This window comes from Dendropsophus ebraccatus, chromosome 8, assembly GCF_027789765.1.
Source record: "Dendropsophus ebraccatus isolate aDenEbr1 chromosome 8, aDenEbr1.pat, whole genome shotgun sequence".
NCBI lineage: Eukaryota > Metazoa > Chordata > Amphibia > Anura > Hylidae > Dendropsophus > Dendropsophus ebraccatus.
Genome location: NC_091461.1, coordinates 34464042 through 34486431, shown reverse-complemented (window position 1 = coordinate 34486431; position 22390 = coordinate 34464042). Strand labels below are relative to the sequence as shown.

At 42.0% G+C, this 22390-nt stretch overlaps 1 protein-coding gene across 2 annotated transcripts in view; it reads right to left on the bottom strand.

Moving 5' to 3' along the window:
• CFAP46 (cilia and flagella associated protein 46) overlaps positions 1-22390 on the bottom strand; it is a 139457-nt gene that overhangs the window by 34221 nt on the left and 82846 nt on the right. For both annotated transcript variants that reach the window (XM_069980136.1, XM_069980137.1), the window contains exons 38-45: positions 21828-21934; positions 20683-20865; positions 20035-20167; positions 14272-14469; positions 10515-10703; positions 8831-8947; positions 3590-3769; positions 1864-2031 (exon numbers count right to left, since the gene is read on the bottom strand). In XM_069980136.1, the coding sequence (XP_069836237.1) occupies positions 1864-2031; positions 3590-3769; positions 8831-8947; positions 10515-10703; positions 14272-14469; positions 20035-20167; positions 20683-20865; positions 21828-21934 (1275 nt within the window). The remainder of the gene's footprint in view (positions 1-1863; positions 2032-3589; positions 3770-8830; positions 8948-10514; positions 10704-14271; positions 14470-20034; positions 20168-20682; positions 20866-21827; positions 21935-22390) is intronic.

The following is a 22390-nucleotide window of genomic DNA, read 5'->3' as shown; positions in this document are numbered from 1 at the left end:
CCCTCTCATATAGCCCCCCCCCCCCCCGTGCGCTCTTCCCATCCCATATAGCCCTTCTGTGTGCTCTACCCCTCCCGTATAGTTTTAAAAAAAAACACTTATACTCACCTGGGTCCGGCATCTCCTGTTCTTTTTACTCTTGTGGCCGCACTGCAGCGGTAACAAGTGGCTGCTCTCCCCTGTCCTGGCGACAGCAATCCAGTGATGTCACTCGAGCGCCAAAACCATAGGCAGAGAGCAGAGCGTAGCTCAGTATACAGGTATACTGAGCTGCAGCCGGGGTCCGGACAGCTGTTTGCCAGTTGGGGACCCCTGCTGTAGAGTCTGTATAACTCCTTCACTTAGCTGGTTGTCCGACACACTGCTCCTGGAGAGCTGACTCCCTCCCACCTTTTTTCCTCAGTGTTAGAGATAAAAGTGCAGTCAGGGTGGAAGCTTTACACTCAGTGTAGAGAGGAGAGCAGAGAATTCTTCAAGGTGGCCAGATCACACCTGCTGTGTCAGAGCTCTGATAAGCAGGAAAGCAAGTCTGACAGACCGCAGGGGGAGGAAGAGGAAGACCACACACTTCTCAACATCCATGTCTGTCAGCAAAGGGGATAAGAGATTCCTCCTGGGATACAGAAGGTGAAACAAGTCTAGCAATGACGATGAGCCGATACCTAATAACTAGTAACAACAGCAGCTTCCTGAACACAGGAACCTGGGAGGAACATGCCCACAAAGGAACACTCTAAAACTAGGGGTAGGTTGCAATAGATGGTCTGAATATAAATGAAGGAATAAAGACTGCAGCCTGCAATTTTTTTAGTGCCTCTCATTGTTAAAGGGGTGCATAGCCTTTCTTATTTGAGATGAGAATAGTCATTGACTTGAGCTGTGTAGTTTAGCAGGAACCCTCCTTGGCAACCTGTACAGGGAAGCTGGGCAGGAGAAGTCCCAACCCCTTCATACAGGGCGGTGTGTGGAGCCTACAGAACTAGCGATGCTTCAACTGTTGCAAAACTACAATTCCCATCATGCCTGGACAGCCAAAGCTAAAGCTTTGGCTGTTCAAGCATGATGGGAATTGTAGTTTTGCAACAGGTGGATGGCTGTTATAGAAAGTCCTGAAGAATGACATATACTGGGGGCATGTTTTCTTATTCTATTTTTCTTTATGTTTAGTCCCCCTTTAACCTATGCAACAACCTTAGCAGCATCATTTTGCTCTCCTATTGCTTTAGTAGTTCTCATAGGTGTGGTATAATCACAGTAGAATACATAACATGGATTCTTATATAAAGGCTTTTCGCTGTATTACTGTTTACATTGTCCCTGTATGGTGTCTTTGGCTCAGGTGACAGCCTAGAAGGACTCTCGAGTGACAACAATGTAGCCATGATGTACGGCCAAAAGGCTCTTATGCGCCGCCATCCTACGTGATAATTACAATAAGATACGTTTCCTTTGGAGGTAAAATTCTAAGAGGTGCAGCTGTTAAACGTTACCGATGTCTATACAAAAGGGAAGAATGGGCCGCTGAGTCGCTAATAGAAATCTGACTTCTTTTCATATCCATTTTAAACCGGTCTGGCAGCTTAGAACGAAACGTTTCCAATATGCGGCCAATGATTTAGAAACAGCGGGAGAAACATTACAGAGAAGAAAGACATTCAGTTATAGAGCGAGTGTGACCCCAATAATTGCCGAGACTGCCGTCTGTGCTCACAAGCATTCCCGACTCTAGAGGTCATACATGACAGTAAGAAACCCAGCACCCAACATTGTCATTCCTTATGGCAAAGGTGTCCCTTATCTCATGTACCATGCAATGCAAAAAGGCCATGGGGCAGGTAGGGTATAATCACTGCAAATTTTTACCTTTGATGTGGTTGCCAGTCTTTGCTCCACTTGCTTCCTCAGGGGGCCCTCATCTCCTTTCTCTTGTAGGTATTTCAGAAGATGCATTAACGCTGCAAACTGTGAATTGCTGGTATTAAGTGTGGCTGTAAGAACCAATTCTTCCGTCATCATGCTAGACACACAACTCTGAGGAAGGACGGCACAAAGATAAATGAGATCACCTGTACATGACGGCTGGGCACAAATCATTATTAACCCCTGTGATCTTCTATAAAGTGCCGTCCTGGGAGAAAGTGGTAGTGGGGCCCCATATTACAGAACATGCCGTAGTGTGGCGTCTGCATTCTGCTCATATTTCCAGGAAAGTCAGGGGATCTGCTTTCTGCAGCTTTGCTCTCTTTATGAATTACTGTCATTTGCAAAAGGAAAGGAGATATATATATATATTTATACTGATTAATGAAGCGTCAAAGAAGCTCCGCTGTGGTTCTAAGGTGGATCTGCAGAAAATACTTTTCTGATCCACACATGTCTGCTATGTAGCTTATAGAGGGTGAAGTGGACACAGCATAGTAGACTTCAACACTCTATCTGTACATCTGTACAAGTGTCACCGTTGTTTAATTTTTTTTTTTTGCAGAAATCAATAGTACAGGCGATTTTAAGAAACTTTGTAATTGGGTTTATTAGCCGGAAAATGCATTTTTATCATGAAAAAGCAGTTTGAAGATCTCCCCCCTGTCTTCATTGTTCTCTATGGAGAGGGGAGGGGTGGAGGGAGATGAGGCACCAAACAGGACAAAAAAAAGAGTTATTTTGCAGCTACATAACAGGGCTATCTCCTCTGATGTCAGCACTGACCTCTCTGACCTCTGCATATCAGTTTCACACAGTTCCCGCTGTGTAATCCTTTGTTCTCTGCTCTCTGCTGCCAACTAATCTCCCTCCTCCCCCCTTCCCTCTCCATAGATTACACAGGGTCTGACTGATGTAAAAGAGTTGAGATTTCCTGATAATGAGCAGTGAATGAGAGAGAGGAGGGGGGGGACCTGGGGAAAGTCTTTTTGAATGCAGAAAATTGCATATTTGCCTAATAAACCCAATTACAAAGTTTCTTGAAATCGCCTGGGCTATTGATTTCTGCAAAAAATGTAAATGACAGTGACACTTTAAGTACATTGTAGGCAACTGTTGGCCAACACAGCTATTCTTGCCCACGTTCCCATTCATTTGCATGCTTGATCTGGGATGCATGTATTCTGAATGGGGTAAAGAGGTAAGCCGGCTGTTTACTGGTGGTGTGTCCACCAGGAGAACAAATGGATTAGGCATGTTGAAAGCCAACTGCCTGATCCTTTTTTTCCATCATCTTCCATCAGAGGAGAGTGGGGACATACAAGACAGTAGGTTGACTGGTCTCACTAAAATTGGCGGGTTTGCCCCGCACTACTTTAATGTGTATTACCACCTGATGCAGGAAAAAACATTAAATGGTAAAAAGGGTATGCCAAGATGCAAAATAACTAGCTGACTGCAACCCAAACTTTTGGCAAGTTTACACATGTCTAGTGCCCACCAACCATATCCTGTGCATAGGGGAGAACTGTTCTGTATCAATAGCGCTCTGCGGCAATGGCTTCCATCAAACCCTCAGTTGTGTGAATCTCAAATATCTTTACACAAAGTTAAATGTGAACAGTAAAAGAGGTCCACCGGCAATCTATACCACAAACAATGGTCAAACCTGATGAAGTGCCAGGAACACTCCTGCTGTGAAAGGGTCAAAGTGCCCAAGGCAGGAAGAGATCTCAAGGCTTGCAGACGACAATATATCCATCAAGCTGTTGTTTATCGCGACGTTAATGGTTTGTAGCAAAATCTCAGTGGATTGTGCAAGATACATCTGTGCGAGTTTCCTTCTGGTCTGAAAACAAAAAAAAAACATATCAAAGATATATATATATATATATATATATATATATATATATATATATATATATATATATATTAGTAAAATACACAAGATCATCAGTCATCTAAACAACAGTACCATATTAGTTATGGTACTGTAATGATGGATACAAGAAGACCCAACAACCCAAAGATATTGGGCCATAAAGACACCTAGGCCTGTAACCTGTAATATCACAATCCATTTCATCTTCTGTAGAAGTAAAACCTTCTGCAAGGTCTTCTAAAGGCTCCTGCAGAACAAACAGCATTATATAGTGGCCGGTGGATCCTAAATGGGTACTCCGCTACTTTAAAATGTTTAAACAATGTTGCCCTATATACAACCTCACTGCGATCCCCCGGTGTCCTCTTGCGGTGTCAGCGGGTCCCTTGCTAAGCATTGCCGCTGACACTTCCGACACATTCACGTCTTGGTAGTGACAGCTCACTTAGCCAATTGTTGCCCACGGCGCTGTCCAGCCTCAGGCTGTGATTGCCTGAGCGGGCTGTCACTCCTGAGACAAGTGACAGCATTAGCAGGGGACCCAGGGACACCATAGGAGAAAACAAGTAAAACTAGGTAAGGTAAGAATAAGATGTACAGTATATTATGTTATATATAAGTGCAGAACTATACAAAAAGTTTTAAAGTGCCGGAGTAACCCTTTATTAACACTTAATACGTGGGCTATTAGGTGAGATATGAAAGGGTGAGGAAATGGCTCCTACTGTTGCAAGTGAATATCCACTTTTAGTTTAATAAGCATGTTTCCTCCCTAAAGCTCATCTTAAAGGGAGACATTTACGAAGGTCCCTCCCGCGCCTTATTTATCTGCTCACAGGAGTAAATTGTGATCCAGATCTACACCAGCTTCCAGCAGGCATGCCGGGCCCAGCTTCAGGGGCCCGGCCAGCCAGATTCACTAAGAGATGTGCGCCTGTAGGTGACAGGACAGAGTTGGACTGCTATATACATTGATATTAGCTGATTTTTGTATTTCTGGGTTTTCTGACCCAACCCTCATACTGCAAGAGAGAAGGATGGGACAGCCGGACGTCAGCATATCCAATGGTTATGTCTTAGGGGAAGTAACCTGCTTCTAAATGTGTTTTTCACCAGATTTCTCTTCTTTCAGAAAACAGGCTTCTTTCATACTGAGTCGAGCATGAACATGTACGGGGGTGGGGAGTGGATAGCAATGAGGTTACGTAGATTATGCTTATATGTTAAATGTTAAAATACACGGTAATGTATACATTATATATTATATACATTGTTCCTCAGACTTTTTAAAGTGAACTTTTCAGCATAAAAATGCACCATGTGAATATACCCCTCGGGTCAGTTATCTTGCTATGCAGGGAAAGTCACCTTGGTTATAAGATAATAAGGGCACAATATCCCCCTTGCTTACCTGTCCGAGAGACCAAGTTGAAGCAGCCTAAGGGGCTATATACTGTAGCTGTGCGAGGGTTACAGTACTTTACATTGCTTTGCTGTGAATGTTTCACATTATTAGTTCTTTCATAATTTGCCAAAAATTGATGGAAGAAAAAGTTCTGTTATAGTGAGATCTGGTGGATATTAGTTCCATGAACGTGACTGACACACTGTCAGGCTGACACCCGTATAACTCATCCTTTTACGAGTTAGCCATACATTCCTCTAGGTAAATCATTACAGAGTACGGAGCAGTCTGTGCCCTTGACTTAGACATGGACGCTGTACTGAATGCACTATACATTATAATGTCTTTTAGCACTGGTCTGCACTATAATGAGATTCCCACCACCCCACATACTCTCATTACATTCACGGCAGACAACAGCGTGGAGGGAAGATGGAATCGGAACAATAACAGGAATAAATATGTCTTTATAAAATCTCTTAATCTGTAATAAATAATCTGTTCTGTCGCCTAAATCTCTATATCAGCAACCAAATGTCAGAAGCCCCAATCCCATTCTTCATCTGTGTCTAATGGAATATCCTAACACAGGAATCAATAATACGAATGTAAGTGAAGCCAAATGAGCGCTTAGAGCAGTGTTCTTTAAGCTAAAGCTCTCCAGTTGCTGCAAAACTACCACTCCCATCATGCTCTGACAGGGGTATAATAAAACACTGATGTAGAAATAGAGATCCACTCTTTTAGATCCCCACTTTGCTTTGGATAAAAAAAATGCATCTAAAACTAAGTGTGTGAATCTATTTTTTAGAATTAGAACAAAGGGGGTCCTTTAAAAAAAAAAAAAATTATATATATATATATATATATATATATATATATATATATATATATATATATATATATAAAGCCATTCTCCATGGGCTGCTCATGCTCATAGAACATAGGACAACATAAGACTGTAAAAATTACACAGGATGAATATCGTTTGAAAAATCGTTAGATCGTTCGGATTTGAACGATAATTGTTTAGTGTAATAGCAGACGTAGCGGAGTCCCGCCTCGGCCGCTGAATGGCTGAGCTGCCTTGAGACATCACGTCTCTTGCCGCAGCTCTAACCAGGAAGCAGCCGTGGGACGGGGGTACGGGGCAGCGTGATCCAGTAGCCACTGCTGAAACCGGGAAGGTAAGTCACCGCCGGCTTCTATTTCAACCCCCTCCGTGGCCTACACAGATTATACTGCAGGGCCGGAGTACCCCTTTAAACGACCAGCGAGAAATCGTTGATCATTTGCTAGAATTTGGACCTATTTTTACTGTTGATTGTTTGCAAATTGTTCGCATGTAATAGGACGTCATTCGGCTGTTCGCAGTAGCGGCGAACGCAATAACGACAACAAATCGACCGCAAGAATGATCATAAGTAACGATCATCATTCCGTGTAATTGGGTGAATGATTTCAGGTCGTTCGCCATAGCGGTCATTTGAGATCGTTTATCGTTAATTGTTGATTGTCGAAAAATCGCTTTGTGTAATAGTACCCTAAATCTGCATTGTGTGAGACAGACAGAGCGGGAGTATGATGGTGACATGAACGTCACCAAGAACAGTGTACACAAGATGAGGTCTGAGGAATGGGGTTAAAGTGTCCCTGTCATAGAGACACATCAAAAGTTTTAATACAAAAGCTTTCATTCAGATCCCCAACCAATCTCTAGCTCTAGCAGGTAGAAGCAAGCAGTTATGTTCGTCACTCCCAGCCTTTTCTGTCATGTTGTCTTGTCCTGTCATCCTTGCCCTTCTCTGAGCTCAGTCTATTGATCAGTGTGGGTCTGAACACGTAAAGGGGTATTCCACTCAAATGTAACTTTTCATATGTTGCGGAGAACATAACTAACAGTCTATCCTTACCTTTCCGCTCTCCCCGGTGTCATCCTATGTCATTTTCAGGTGCAGATGAACGATCCCCCCTCCACTTCCCAGATGGACTGGTCTGGCAGTGACAGCCCGCTCAGCCAATCACTGACTGAAATGGGACAGCACTGCGGTTAGTGATTGGCTGAACAAGTCCATCTAGGAAAAGGAGGCAGGATTGTTCAGCCAGGACCCGAATATGACATAGAACAACAATAGGTAAGAATAGGCTGCTTATTATGCTCTCCCTAAGAGCAGCAACATATTGAAAGTTTAATTTGAGCGGAATTAAAACCTTAAAAAAGCCTCTGTACACCTAAAAAGTTTTTCTAGCGACGCTTTAAAGTGTCACTGTCGTTAAATTTTTTTTTTTTTTGCAGAAATCAATAGTACAGGCATTTTTTAAGAAACTTGTTTTTTTTTATAATGAAAAAGCAGTTTGAAGCTCTCCCCCGGTCTTCATGATTGTCTTTGGAGAGGGGAGGGGTTAAGGGAGATAAGGCACCAAAATAGGACAACAAAGAGTTAATTTACAGCTACATGACAGGGCTATCTCCTCTGACTGACCTCTCTTACCTCTGAATACCAGTTTTCACACAGCTCCCACTGTGTAACCTGCTCTCTGCTGGTGACTAATCTCCCTTCCCCTTCCCTCTTCATAGAACAGACAGGGCCCAACTGATGTAAACTAGTTGAGATTTCCTGATAATGAGCAGTGGATGAGAGAGGAGGGGGGGGGAGGATCTGGGTAAAGGATTTTTGAATGCAGATAATGGCATATTTGCCTAGTAAACCCAATTACAAAGTTTCTTAAAATTGCCTGTACTATTGATTTCTGCAATTTTTTTTTCCTTTTTTAAATTCCTTTCTATATCATTGCAGCACAGAGGGCACAAGGCATAGGCTACAGGGCATATATAGACTTCTATATGGTGGCATAAAAGAAAACTATTACTGTGTGGGGGCACAAAGGGTGATTAATACTGTATTTTCACAGTTGTAGACCAGCGAATGGACATTTATAATTCCATAACATAATATGGTCCCCTTGAGTTTTGTCTCGGTTTCCTTTATTTTGACAAGAATATTGATGCATGCTGTGCAGATCTTGTGATCACAGTGACAGACACCAAGTCAGAACCTGAGAAGAGGACACGGAATGCATAGAATATAGGAGGATTAATATTTAGCTCCCTTCTCTGTCACACTTCAGTGATCCGCCAGAACATTAAAACCCACCTGCCTATAATTCAGATTGATTCAGAATGGATTAGATCTCATAGTTTTCACAGTTTTAAGTCTATTTTTTACCTTAAAATAGTGTATTTTCAGTGTCACATATTTATGGCCACAACTAAGAGCCATTGACCCCATGAATCTCACTTTGAAGCAAAGTAAAAAGTGTTTGGTTTAATGTCTGGCCAGGATTGGGGCTGAAGTATGAAATGTTAAAAAATAAACCCACAAAGGGGCCATCAACGTTAATGGGGATGATGTAAGTGGTGACAGATGTATCAGATAGGGCACCTGCTGTCATAAATGTGTCCTGGCATGACAATGAATTAGCCGACCTTTAGCTTAGACACACATCTGGTATATGTGAGCCATTGATTGTGGTTAGGGAGGATTATTCCTGACCACGGCATTCATCTATGGCCCGCAGATGTCATTTACTTACACTCGATACAATGGTTAGGATGTTATTACCTTTAATGCGGCCGCTTTCTTCACCAGTTGATCTAGCTGCTTACTACTTGCCGGCGTGTTGGTGTCCTGCCACTCCGCGCCATTATCTCCACTGGTTGCAGGAGTCTTTCTTTCATCCTAAGAAATAAGTATAAAACTCCAATAAGCAATTTACAGTGTAAAGTTGTTTTAAGTCTGCTTTGAAGGATTAGCTGGCAGCTATATATTATATCAGAGGGAATTGGAAAACATAGATGTGCACAGTATTTATCAGTAGGCAACAGGAGCGCGGAGCCACTAGCCCAAACAGGAACGCGCTGTCAAACGGGCTCTCTGGTTTTATGTAAATAAAGCTGATTCATTGCACATCTTTGCGATCTTATTTTTTAAAGATGTCTGCTTGCTGTCTGTGAATGGCATCATTATTATTTACTTTCAGAAGTAGAAGACAGCAAGAGACCTACAACTGGATCCTCTGTGAGCCAAGTACATTAGTCTTGACAGTTTGTCACAATGTATCAGCAAAGGTAAAGTGTATCCGCCTGGAATCGTAGGTCCTCAGGGACTGTCTAGGCACAGAAACATAGAAATTGTCAACTACTTGGTCCATCTATCTGCCCTTTAAGTATTTCCTTTGTTATTATTATTATTATTATTATTACTATTTTAGGATAGACATATCTTTATTCCTGGCATGTTTAAATTGAGTTACCACATCTGCTGGAAGTTTGTTCCATGTATCTACTACTCTAGATCTGACAGCTTTAAAAACAAATTTCTTGTTAGTTCTGTATGGAGGTATTTATATAAACCAGAAATAAAACTTCTTGATATAGGACCTAACAGCTCTCCTGAGGTGTCTGTCTTAAAACCTAACGCAATTCTTCCTAGAACCCTGCGCTGTGCTTTTCTCTTATTCTTCCTGGGAATGTACAAATGAATTGACTACTAAGTGTTACCATTGCTCTTGTCAATAGTGTATGTCCCTTTAAAGGTCCATTCACACTGAGCAAAACAGGTGAAAATTCAGAGTGGAACCTGCGCCACGGAATATTGCCTGCCTGTCTATCTATCTATCTGTCTCAATGTGATGTCTCGTGCGTCTCTGCTCAAAGAACTGACAAGTCAATTCTTAAAGCGGAGCGCGAGACATCACACTGAGACTGATAGGCAGGCAGGACTCCGTGGAGCAGGTTCCACTCGGAATTTCCACTTGTTTTGCTTAATGTGAACAGGCCCTATAACAGAGAGAAGGAACCTGCGGTGCCCCAGTATAAAATTACAATTCCCATTACGCCTGAGCAGCCAAAGCCAAAGCTGTGATTGGTTGTTCAGCGTTTGTCAGAAAGCCGGAGTATGGGAGGAATTACAGTCTCTGTGTATTTCTATTAGACTGTCATGATGTCCATACTCTATTCACTCACCGTGTAAAGGAACTCTAAGCAGAAACAAAGAGAGAAAGTTGTCAGCCGAGCACTTGTGTCCCTCTATTCTAGCGAATGGTGGAGGTCTCAGCAGCCATTTCTCCATACTCTAACTATGACATGGCAGAAGTTGTTGGTACACTTTAGGCACTTCTGATAGTGGTAATCCATGTTACCCAAATCCAGGTAATTCTAGGTAATTCTATGCCTTTATTCATTGGTATGAAGCGCACATCTTCTTCATCAACACCTAACATAATTCACATGACCAATATACCTACCAAATAATGATCCTTCCAATACATGTCTGGATGAAGTGGATCAATTCTACAGGAGAGCAAGCGGAGGCATTTTCCAGTTATATACAAAGTCCTTGCCTTCAGATCATCACAGCCGCCCGCTAATGTCAAGGCGTTTGCCAACTGAGACAGAGCAGACGAGGCCACCGTACGGCCAAGGGTCTTCCACTCCTAATAAGAAGAAAGAAAATGCAAAGCATAGATGAGTGCATAGGTAGGGATGTGTCCTCTGCTGGCTGATGGTTGTGGTCCTAAGCAGTGGTCCACATGTAGGATGGCCAAGAATGGCTCACATTAACCTAATATAAATGTATTATCACATCCTATAATGGTCACCAGTTCTTGCCCAACCATGGGTCTGAAGATGAGAGCTCAGGTCAGAGCCTTGGTCAATCCGGGAATGGGGGCCACTACAGAAACAAATGAATAGGCAGCACTTCATACACGTAAATCCATTTATTTTCTACACGTGTATTAAGTGCTGCATATTCATTTAGTTCTGCTGGTATTATTGGTGCTGTTGGACCTAGTCCCCGGAGGGTGAGCACTTTAAAACAGCTGATGTAAACAAGTCTCTGCAACTTTGTAATGCCGGGAAGATTAATCACAGTGAGTTCATCAGCAACTTGACCTCAGATTAACTCTCCCAGCATTACAAAGAATCTACAAAGTTGCAGATACAGCCAGCCAGGGATTTGTTTACATCAGCTGTCTCAAAGGGGTGAAGGGGTAGGAGACGGAAACTGAGAGATAAGCTCACACACAGTTTTTTGTGTCTTTAGCAGAAAGCAGCAGCTCAGAACTGGGGGAAGGAGACTGAATAGCTAAGAAAAAGTATAGAATGAATTGTTAGCCTCACCATGGGCAGCAACATATGAAAAGTTTAAGTGGAATACCCCTTTAACTACACTGTGCAATCAGAAACATCTGCTGGAAACTTTTATACATCAGCGTGAACCTGTCTTTTTTGCTTAAATAAAATCTCCTTTATGCTTCTTCAAGGCACTTGAAGTTTACAATAACATACGTATATATTCAGCATCTTGGAATGTAGAAAAGCCGGGGGACATCAGTTTCAATCAGAAACTGTAGACAGCTCTGGCCGCCCAGCCTACACATGGCTCTGCTGAAGAGGACACCAACAGGAGGACCTAAATTCAACTATGAGAACTGTGCAGCGCCCAGCAAGGGAAAATAATTCCTAACTCCATAGAAGTTTCTGGATCAAATTATTTCTGTACTACCATCTTGTGAAGTGTAACCGCTCGATACCATTACTCATTAGATAAATATTCTCACTTCTCACAATCTTGCTTAGTTTTCCAGCCTGTAATAATTACCAAGATGAAGTCATCCATGGAAAATATAACGGGGCAATATAATACAAGGATCGCAAGTTATCTTTTTTATGCCCCCTAAAATGTTACAGTATTTTACAGGAGCTATTGGGGAAACAAGGGAAGAATTAGGATGGGAATGTCAGAAGATTGGTGAGTATATTGCTAGCTTTCTTTAAAAGATTGTATGTGCTAAAACAATAGATTATGCCAAGAGGAAAAAATATCCCCTATGTACAGGATTGAGGAAAATTAGCTGATCGGTGATGGTCCAACCACTTGGATCACTAGCAATCAAGAGAACAGCAGTCCTTGTTCCTACAGCTCTAGTCATTTCCTACATTCCCTACAGGACTTTGGGCACAATGCCCAGTTCAGCACTTGTCCAAGTACAATAGTGAATAGAGTAGTGGCTGAGCATGCATACTGCCGCTCAGGAGACAACTGACCTCACATGTTGTTGTTATTGGTGGAGGCTCCAGATGTCAGATCTCCAGCCATCAGCTAGTTGCCTCCTAGTTTGTGAATAGGGAATGCCTTTTAAACTTCCGATAACCCCTTTAAGTCTTGCTCTTATTCTCTTAGCCCTGTGTTCCATTAATACCTACATTATCTATGAGCTACTAAAGTGTTAGCATTTTTTATCCACACAAAATTTGTGTGTTTTGTATGCCAGGAAGCTGGCCCAGATGCATCCTGGATTGTAACTAATGTCAATTACTATTCAACTGTGGGCGCCTGAGGTCAACCATGCATCCAAAGCCGCTGCAGTAAGGTTCACATATAGCTTGTCTAAGGCCCCATCAGGCTGGTTAGCTATACACTTATAAAGAAAGAGTTCAAATGTTGCTCGCTATATATTTAAGGGCCAACTGGTCCCTACTTTTGAATACACAATAAAGTAGCTTAAACTGATTAAAGGGAACCAATGAGCACAATTGTGCTCATATGGTTCCCAGAATCATAGTATAGAGCTACTGCTGCAGCTTTAGTAAGGAAAAAAAGTACTTTTATTTTGCCACGTGAGGCCAGGAGAGGGGATGCAATTAGTCATCTGGGCGGGGAGCCGCTCACGACTAATCACCGCTTCTTGCGAGGATGATCGACTGTCAGAGGCCACTAACAGGCCTCTCTACCTGTCAATCATCCCAGCACTGCACCCCAACAGGCAGAGGGCAGTGACTAGTCACAGATGACTAGTTGCTGCCCCAGCTGCAGCAGTAGCTCTATACTATGATTCTAGGAACCATATCAGTACAATTAAGCTGATTGGTTCTGTTTAAATAAATTTTATATCAAAAAGGCCAAATCATGTTAAGCTTTAAAATGAGGTACTCAGGATCCTGAAAATAAAGCTTATTCTTTGTATAATGAATAGTTATACATTTTTCCAATATGCTTTTTATATTAATTACTTCCTCCAGTCATTCAAAAGAACTGTCTGTAGCAGTAGAGAAACCAAGACAGAACACAGGAAGTGAGGCAGGGCTTGCCTATGTAGGGAGAGAGGGAAATAGAGGGTCCATGCTATGAGTAAAAAGTAAATCAATACTTCCTTCTTATCCCTGACCACCCATAAATCTCTGGGCAGCTCTCTTGTGTAGATTACTAGCCGAAGCAGCAGCAGTTCTCTGAGAATAGGGATTAGGTTAGGGCTCCTATTGTCATAATTCCTTCCCTGCTGTAATAACATACCCTTCCTCCTTTTAGATTTTCATCACGATCATCATCATCATCAGTTCTCCACCAGGTCTGCTGTTGTTATTTAACCCTTTCCTTGTGATAAAGTTGCAGTTTCCCTTTCTGCTTACACTTGCACAGCCAGTGCATCAATAACCCTCTTCTCCAGGTGCCATCTATAATAGTGTACTGTAAATCATTCCTACAGCAGCACACTGCCACTGAACTAAATGATAGAGGTCTCTATTAAAGGGGTTATCTAGGCTTACAAAACATGTCAGCATTCTTTCAATAACAACACCTCCAGTTTGGGTGTGGTTCCATTGAAGTGAATGGAGCTGAACTGTAATACCACACACAATCTTGGAACAGGTGTGATGCTGTTTTTGCTAGAAAGTGTTTTTAAGCTTTTAATAGAAAGGGGGAGATACTTTGATCCAGGAACTACTGTAAACCTGTATGATTTACCATTATACAATAATTTTTCAGAACCAGACTACTCCTTTAAAGAGAACAAATCAGCCCAACTGGGCTGATTCAGTTCCCTGCATCACTGTATAAAGCTGCTATGCGGCCCGTGACATGTACCGTACTGCATAGCAGCTTTATACAGTGATACAGGGAACCAAATCAGCCCAATTGGGTTGATTGGTTCCCTTTAAATAAAACTCGGTCTGTAAATCCTGGATGGAAATGTATGAATGAGCTATGGGTATGCATACCTGCTCAACAGAGTTATAGTCGGGGGTCGCTCTTACAAACTCTTCAACAATGACACAGAGTTCTCCTTTGCGTTTCTCTTCTTCCAATTTCTCTTCCTCCTCGGTGATGACAAGCTGGATGATTTCCAATGACAGTTCAGCAAAATCGAGCTTCATTTTTGTAAGTTTCCTCTGTACTGGCAAACTCATACCCCCTGCCTGCAAAGCAAATTAAATCATGATGCTGTGTAATCCGCAATGTCTAAAGAAGGATTAATGAAAGTGGGGAAAAAAGCTGAAATATTTAAGATGGGCTAAATGGCACGTGTGTGTCCGTTATTGACATCTTATTACCACTTGGATTTAATACACTATGATTATTCTGAATAAGGTGAGAACTTAGGGCTTCATTTTGCTTGTGTGAACATATACTAAAGGTTAAAGGGGTTATCCAGTGCCACAAAAACATGGCCACTTTCTTCCACAGACAGCACCACTCTTGTCTCCAGTTTGGGTGCAGGTTTTGTAACTCCGTTCCATTGAAGTGAATGGAGCTTAATTGCAAACCAAACCTGAACTGGAGACAAGAGTGGTGCTGTCTCTGGAAGAAAGTGGCCATGTTTTTGTAGCACTGGAAAACCCCTTTAAATGGTTTGCCCAGGATAACTGGTATCATCCTGGTATTTAACACAAGTAGAGTAGCTAACTTTACAAAGGCGATATTAAATGTCAATGGTAAATGGTGCAGACTTATGACATCACTTTAAGTGGATGATTTAAAGGGGAGTCACCCTAGGTCAGAAGTCCCTGTCTATCTGCATTATGGTTACTGCAGATGGTTATGATTTTCTATTGCAGGTGGCGGAGATAAACCAGCAATGTTATTCCTGTCATTCCCAAGATAAGTGGGGTATCACCGATGAGACCCCTTCACATCAGAAAGGGATGATACTGTATATCTTAGCAAAATGCCATCTCTTTCTGTGATTTCAATACCATTTTAAGTGTAATGATCATAGCCCCGTATACTCAGCACCCTGAGTACTCATCACCGTGAAGTTCTTCTTTCTTGGCGAGTCCTGAAGGAGCCCAGACTATGTCTGAAAGGCCATGTGCTCGAATCGTGTTAGTGTCTGGGCTATCTTTATCTTGACTACTGAATAAAGAATCTACTGTTTCACTATGACAGAATTTTTTGATTTTCTCATCTTTTTGACCGAAATAAACTTTTATGTAAAATTGTTTATGCTTGAGGGACCTGCCTGGGTGGATGTGGTTATGTTCACATTGCCGGCAGCAGGATTAACAGTCACACTATACCAATGCAGATGATTTCACAAATTGATAAATGGAGCTACAACTCATATTCTGAAATGCTGACACGCAGTATCTTTCATTCATTTGTCTGTGCTTCCATAACACAGAGAAATGCTTTTATTGTCTGATCTAAAGAGTCAAAGAGGCGTACCCAAGCTCCTGAAGTGCTGAGAGCTGCAATGTCTTCTTACTCCCTTCCTCCTGTCCTTGACTGACAGTCAGTTAGAAGCTGAGCCCTGTTTTCATAACTCATTCCTGTGCTGTGCATATATATTGTGTGCAGGTAAGGGATTTTAAACAGGGCTCAGTTTCCAGCTGACTGTCAATCAAGCATGGTTGGGATGGGAGAGGGTCCGGGGGGGGGGGGGGGGGGGTGTTCTAGCCCTCAGCACCACAGGAGCTTGGGAAAACCTCTGTGACTCTTTGCAGATATTAAGGGTGGGTTCACATGTACCGGGGTGAAATCCGCTGTAATACCCAGTACTGTCATTTTTTATAGGTTTACAAACTCGCAGGAATTTTTCATTCCACTGCAAGTATGTAAAGCCCGACCTGCTTCTGTGGTTCCAGACTCTCTGCGTCCTGCTCAGCCAATTAGTGGCTGAAGTGAGGCACTGCACCAATTGGCTGAGCAGGACGTCAGGAAGGCGGGAGCCACAGAAGCAGGTCGGAGCGTGGACGGGTAAAGTATTCACAGGGTAGAGGTGGGTTAAGGGTGGTGAGGTTTACATACTGAAAAATTCTCTGGGAGTATGTAATCCCATACAGAATGACAGGACACAGGATCACAGCGGATTGCACTGCTGTACTCACAGCAAATTTAACGTACCTGTATAATAATAATATAGAAAATATCCTCATAGCTGGATATGTGAATGGCACCATGTGTCTTCTATGCGTCAGCTAACAGTGTCAACAATTTAACATGTTAACTGCAGCTGATATATTCACTTTGAGGCTGGGTTCACACTACGTATATTTCAGTCAGTATTGTGGTCCTCATATTGTAACCAAAACCAGGAGTGGATTAAAAACACAGAAAGGATCTGTTCACATAATGTTGTAATTGAGTGGATGGCCGCCATTTAATGGCAAATATTTTCTGTTATTTTAGAACAACGGCTGTTATATTGAAATAATGGCTGTTATTTACTGTTATATGGGGGGCATCCACTCAATTTCACCATTGTGTGGACAGAGTCTTTCTGTGTTTTTAATCCACTCCTGGTTTTGGTTGCAATATGGGGACCCCAATACTGACTGAAATATACGTAGTGTGAACCCAGCCTAAAGTACAATAGAACTTCATTATAAATTAACTGAATTGTATATTATTATAAGATATTTGGGTCACTGGATCTTCTACGCTTTCAACTAGAGTTGAGTAAAGCTGCCGTAAGTTCTGGTTTGGCAACATTCACCCAAACTGCATTTGATTACCTGTAGCTGGAGAAGTTGAGTGCAGCCCTAGGAAATACTGGAAAATATGGATACAGCCATAGGCAATATCCATGTTTTCCTGGCAGCCCTAGGGCGGCATCACACTTCTCCAGCTACTGGTAATCAAATGCAGATCGGATGAATGTTGCCAAACCAGAACTTTCGGCAACTTTACTCAAAACTAATTATTCCCAGTGTCTGGGAAAGTTGGATGCCACCCCAGGGCTGCCAGGAAAACATGGATACAGCCTATTTCCTATTGCTGTATCCATGTTTTCCAGTATTCCCTGCTTCAGCCACCAGTAATCAAATGCAGCGTGTTAGGGTTCGGACGAACGTTGCCAAACTGAAACGTTCGGCAAGGGCGCTCAACTCTTCTCTCAATATGCTCAAGACATGTTACATGTTATGCAGCATCCATATTTTAGGCTACGTGCACACGGTTTTAGGGAAGAAAATCCATAGTGGTAATAAAATGGGGATGATACAGTATGTTAACATAACTCCGCATCCGTATGATGGTGACTGTCTGCATGACTTACATCCAGCAATGACTTCAGCACCTTGTAAAGATTATATAGAAATGAAAACTAAAATATCATCTATTCCATTTTATCACAAGACCAGAGATGAAGAGAAACAAATGGGCAGAATACAAGTAAACCCTGTAAAATCTGTCAATAAAATGTTTCTGCCCCCAGCGCTTATGTTCTCATAGCTCCAATAAACTGAAATACAATAACCAATTGATATACATGGCCTGGGGACTGAGCACCGGTCATGTCACCAGGCATAAAGTATATGCCTCCCATGTCTTTGGCGCCTTGTTTTTGTAATGTCTGGGTGTATTTTGCAGATAGAACAGTAGATACAAGTCTGTTTCCTCGGGTATATTTCCTTTCAAGTCAACTGGTGTCTGAAAATTATATAGATTTGTAATTTACTTCTATTTAAAAATCTCTTCCCATACTTATCAGCTGCTGTATATCCTGTAGGAAATGTTTCTTTTAAGTCTGACACAGTGCTCTCTGCTGCCACCTTTGTCCGAGACAAGAACTGTCCAGAGCAGCAGCAAATCCCTATAGAAAACATTTCCTGCTCTGGACAATTCCTGTCTCGGACAGAGATGTCAGCAGAGAGCACTATGTCAGCCTGAGAACATTTTTTGCAGGACATACAGCAGCTGATAAGTATGGGAAGGCTTGAGATTTTTAAGTAGAAGTAAACCACAAATCTATATAACCTTATGAAACAGTTGATTTGAAAGCGAAAGACCCCTTTAATCCACCATTGTATAGTCGCAGTCACAGCTCACTGCCATAATAACGTGTTCATATCGTTTCATGACAGTCCTTTTCTTGATTGCTATAGCTGTGTATAGAATTAGACTATACAGGCTCTTGGCTGCCTCAGTACACTACTTTCTATTAAAAATGTCATCCACACAATGGTAAAGAATCAACCGTAAAGTACAAATTAACTGTGACACTACACATAATATACAAATGTAACTGTATTATATTCATTAAGTGAATATGTATGTGATTGGGCTTCATGGTCTACTATGTAAATGTCTGAGCTCCACCAAAAGAACCTGTGAACTCTTCCCTAACAGGACCACTTGCAGAGATCTGGTTTAATAAGCAATGATTAAGATGTTTAATTCAGAAGCAACGAATCCCACATGTGGATGAAGCTTCTGCATTATTGAGATCCATGATATAGACTGCAGATATATACATTGATAATATCCTGTGTATTAAGCCTTCTCATTACTCTGCTCAGCAATCCCATTAATATATCATTACTGGGCAACAGGGCATTGCCTTACATCCCGTACATGCATGCTTCATGGTCATACATAGCAGGATGTGTTTTCAAAGATGCTCAAACTTACTGAAAGCCGAGATGCACCAACACCACGCAGAGTGCCGTCACGACTAGGACTGTGGTACAGTGGTCACCCATAGATTTCCATGTTAACAAAGTATACATTGTGGTATATGTATACTACATACCACAGTATAAAATATAGGAGCCTACATACCTTTTTTATGGAATATTGAGGTATATTGGTCAGGCAATGGCAAAAAGGTCCAATACTTAAAGGGGTTATCCAGTGTTAGAAAAACATGGCCACTTTCTTTCAGAGACAACACAACTCTTGTCTCCAGTCCAGGTGTGGTTTGGAATTAAAGGGGTTATCCACAGCTACAAAAACATGGCCACTCCCCTCCAGAGACAACACGACACTTGTCTCCAGTCCAGGTGTGGTTTCCAATTAAGCTCCATTCACTTCAATGGACTAAATTGCAAAACCCCTCCCAAAGAGTGGTGCTGTCTCTGGAAGAAAGTGGCCATGTTTTTGTATCACTGGATAACCCCTTTAAGCTCCATTCACTTGAATGGAACTGAGTTGCAAAACCCCTCCCAAAGAGTGGTGCTGTCTCTGGAAGAAAGTGGCCATGTTTTTGTATCACTGGATAACCCCTTTAAGCTCCATTCACTTGAATGGAACTGAGTTGCAAAACCCCTCCCAAAGAGTAGTGCTGTCTTTGGAAGAAAGTGGCCATGTATTTCTAACGCTGGATAACCCCTTTAGGCTATGCTCACACAACGTAAAACTATGGCCGTAGTTCTCGCCGCAAAACTACGGCCGTAGTTTTGCGGTGTGGAACAATGCCTTATTTGCAATGGGATCCCGGCCGGAGCATACACACATGGTATACGCTCCGGCCGGGATCCCATACGCTGCCGGAAAAAACTGACAGGTCAGTTTTCTGCGGCCGGAATTCAGTGAATTCCGGCCGCAGAAAGACCTGTCAGTTCAAACAGTGAAGCAAGCGGCTCCGGCCGTTCCGTCACCCGTAATGTGAAGACCGGCCGTTCCGTCACCCATAATGTGAACATAGCCTTAAGTTTAGCAAGCATGCTGGGAGCTTCTTCGATGTAAATGCTAAAGGTACACTACAAGTGATGTGAACAAAGCCTAAGAGAAAAGAACTATACAATTACTGTATCAAGCACCTCGATAACAGCAGAACTTTGGATGTTGTACAATATTTTCTCTACACTGGAGGTTGCTTTCTCCGCCATACTATATGCATCCAAATAGTAACTGTGCTTACGATCCGAGTCCTCTACACTGCGAGCCAGGATCCTGAAAGAACAATAATGAGAAGGAATAAGGAACGCAATGACAACAAAAAAAACAACAAAGGACAAAAGACATCAAACACTTCCATTACTGTTGTACTGTCCATTTGTAGAAACAGCACCACTTTTCTTTCATTGTTAGTGTCTGGTATGGCAGCTCACCATAATTTAAGTGACAAAATTACACTTAACGATTAGTGAAAAAATACGGAACTTGAGTGAATGAATGTGGAATTACAGCGAACGACTAGCAAACGATTAGCGAACAATTAACGATAATTTTAGGTTCAGATCTAATTCAAGGATCAATGACATATGAACGATTTTCGATCGTTGCCTGCAATTACACAGAACGATTATCGTTTAAATTCGAACGATATAACGATTTTTCGCACGATAATGGTCCCGTGTAATAGGGCCCTAAGAACATGATGGCTGACAAATTCATGTTGATAGAACAACCGCAGCGATGCATCATCAATATGTGTAAAAGAACCTGGTGTTATATAGGCACACTACCTGAGAACATTAGCATGCTGCATCATGAGTTCTGCTCTGTACTCCTTGTGTCCATAGCGGAGGAGATCAGCTTCAGTTTGATTCATCTTGTCGCACATATCCAGCAACAAGACAATTACCTGAGATGGTTCGGAACCTTTAGACATCAATTCCTGAGCATTTCTTAAAAGAATTGTAAATTTCCTGCACAAATAAGATGAATAAATAAATGCATACATACTGTACATAGATATGTATGATACTTTACTGTAACTGAAATCATATGGCATATAGGGATTTTTTACACAAATATTTTTTAAGTGATTTCTCCTTTAATGTCCTATTGTGTTTTATTACTGTCTATATTGCCTGGCTTAGCTTAGCAGACAGAGACAAAAGGGTGTCCTTAAGAAGGATCAAAGCATTATAAGAAAGAGGAATCAAATAAATGGGCATTTATAAAGTAAGCAATACAAAAGTGAGCCCTACAGTATTCCTTGCTATTTTTGGCCATAAATGTTATTGGGGGGAAGAGGTCAGAGAAGCTTGTGGGTCTAAGGATGGAAAAGAGAAGACGTGATAAAGAAAGGAGGCATAGAGAGAGGAAAACAGCGAAAGAAGTAGCCAAACAGAAGAGAACATTTACTGAAATAACTAAAGTAAGATCTTTGTACATTGCCACAGAATATGTCAGTGCTATAGAAAATAAAAAAAAAGCAATCCTTTACTTTTCCTATAGTTTTTCCCTAATTTGCCTCTGTATCTTGAGCTTAAAGGGGTTATCCAGCGCTACAAAAACATGGCCACTTTTCCCCCTCTCTTATCTCCAGTATAGGTGTGGTTTGCAATTAAGCTCCATTTATTTCAATAGAACTGACTTTGAAACCCCACCCAATCTGGAGAGAAGAGAGGGGGGACAAGTGGCCATGTTTCTGTAGTGCTGGATAACTCCTTTAAAGGGAGTGCTGCACTCTCCTGGTGAGGCCTGTCCTCATTCTCTCAGTAATCGGGTTGTGGCACAATCATTATACAATATACAGTGATATCGATAAAGCCCCTCTATCGGAAGTGATGTGCCCCCTCTGTGAGTAGCTCTCCATCTATACATCCAGGCACACTTATATGATGGGTACCCACAATAGAGGGGTCAGGGCTCAGAGACCTACCTGGCATTAAGCTTAGCTATCAGTCTCCCATACTCAGATTCTCTGTTTGTTTCTTTCTGCATCATGGCTTTAAAAACATCTATAGTGGTTTCCAACATTTTTAAGGCCTGAAAAATAAAAATAAAAAAAGCACATTTTTTGGGTCAGTTGGTCAGGTCTGCTGCTCCAAATAAAACCACATGTCAACAAAATACAAGAAAAGGGGGATCTTTAGTGAAATTACATTAACAGAACAGAAAATACACAAGAAATCGTGCGGCCTAAGCATACCTTGTTTCCCCGAAATAAGACATCCTCTGAAAATAAGGCATAGTGGAGGATTTACAGAATAGCTTAAAGGGGTACTCCGGGCCAGCTGTATAATCCATATCAGGCCAGGGAGGGGGTGGAAATAGAAGGCTCTGGTGACTTACCTCCCCGATTCCAGCGCCGGCTCCCAGAACGCGCCGCCCCGTACTCCCGTCCCGCGGCCGCTTTCTGGACTGAGCTGTGGCTTGAGATGTGACGTCTCAAGACAGCTCAGCCATTGAGCGGTCGTAGCAGAGTCACGCCTTTAAAATAAG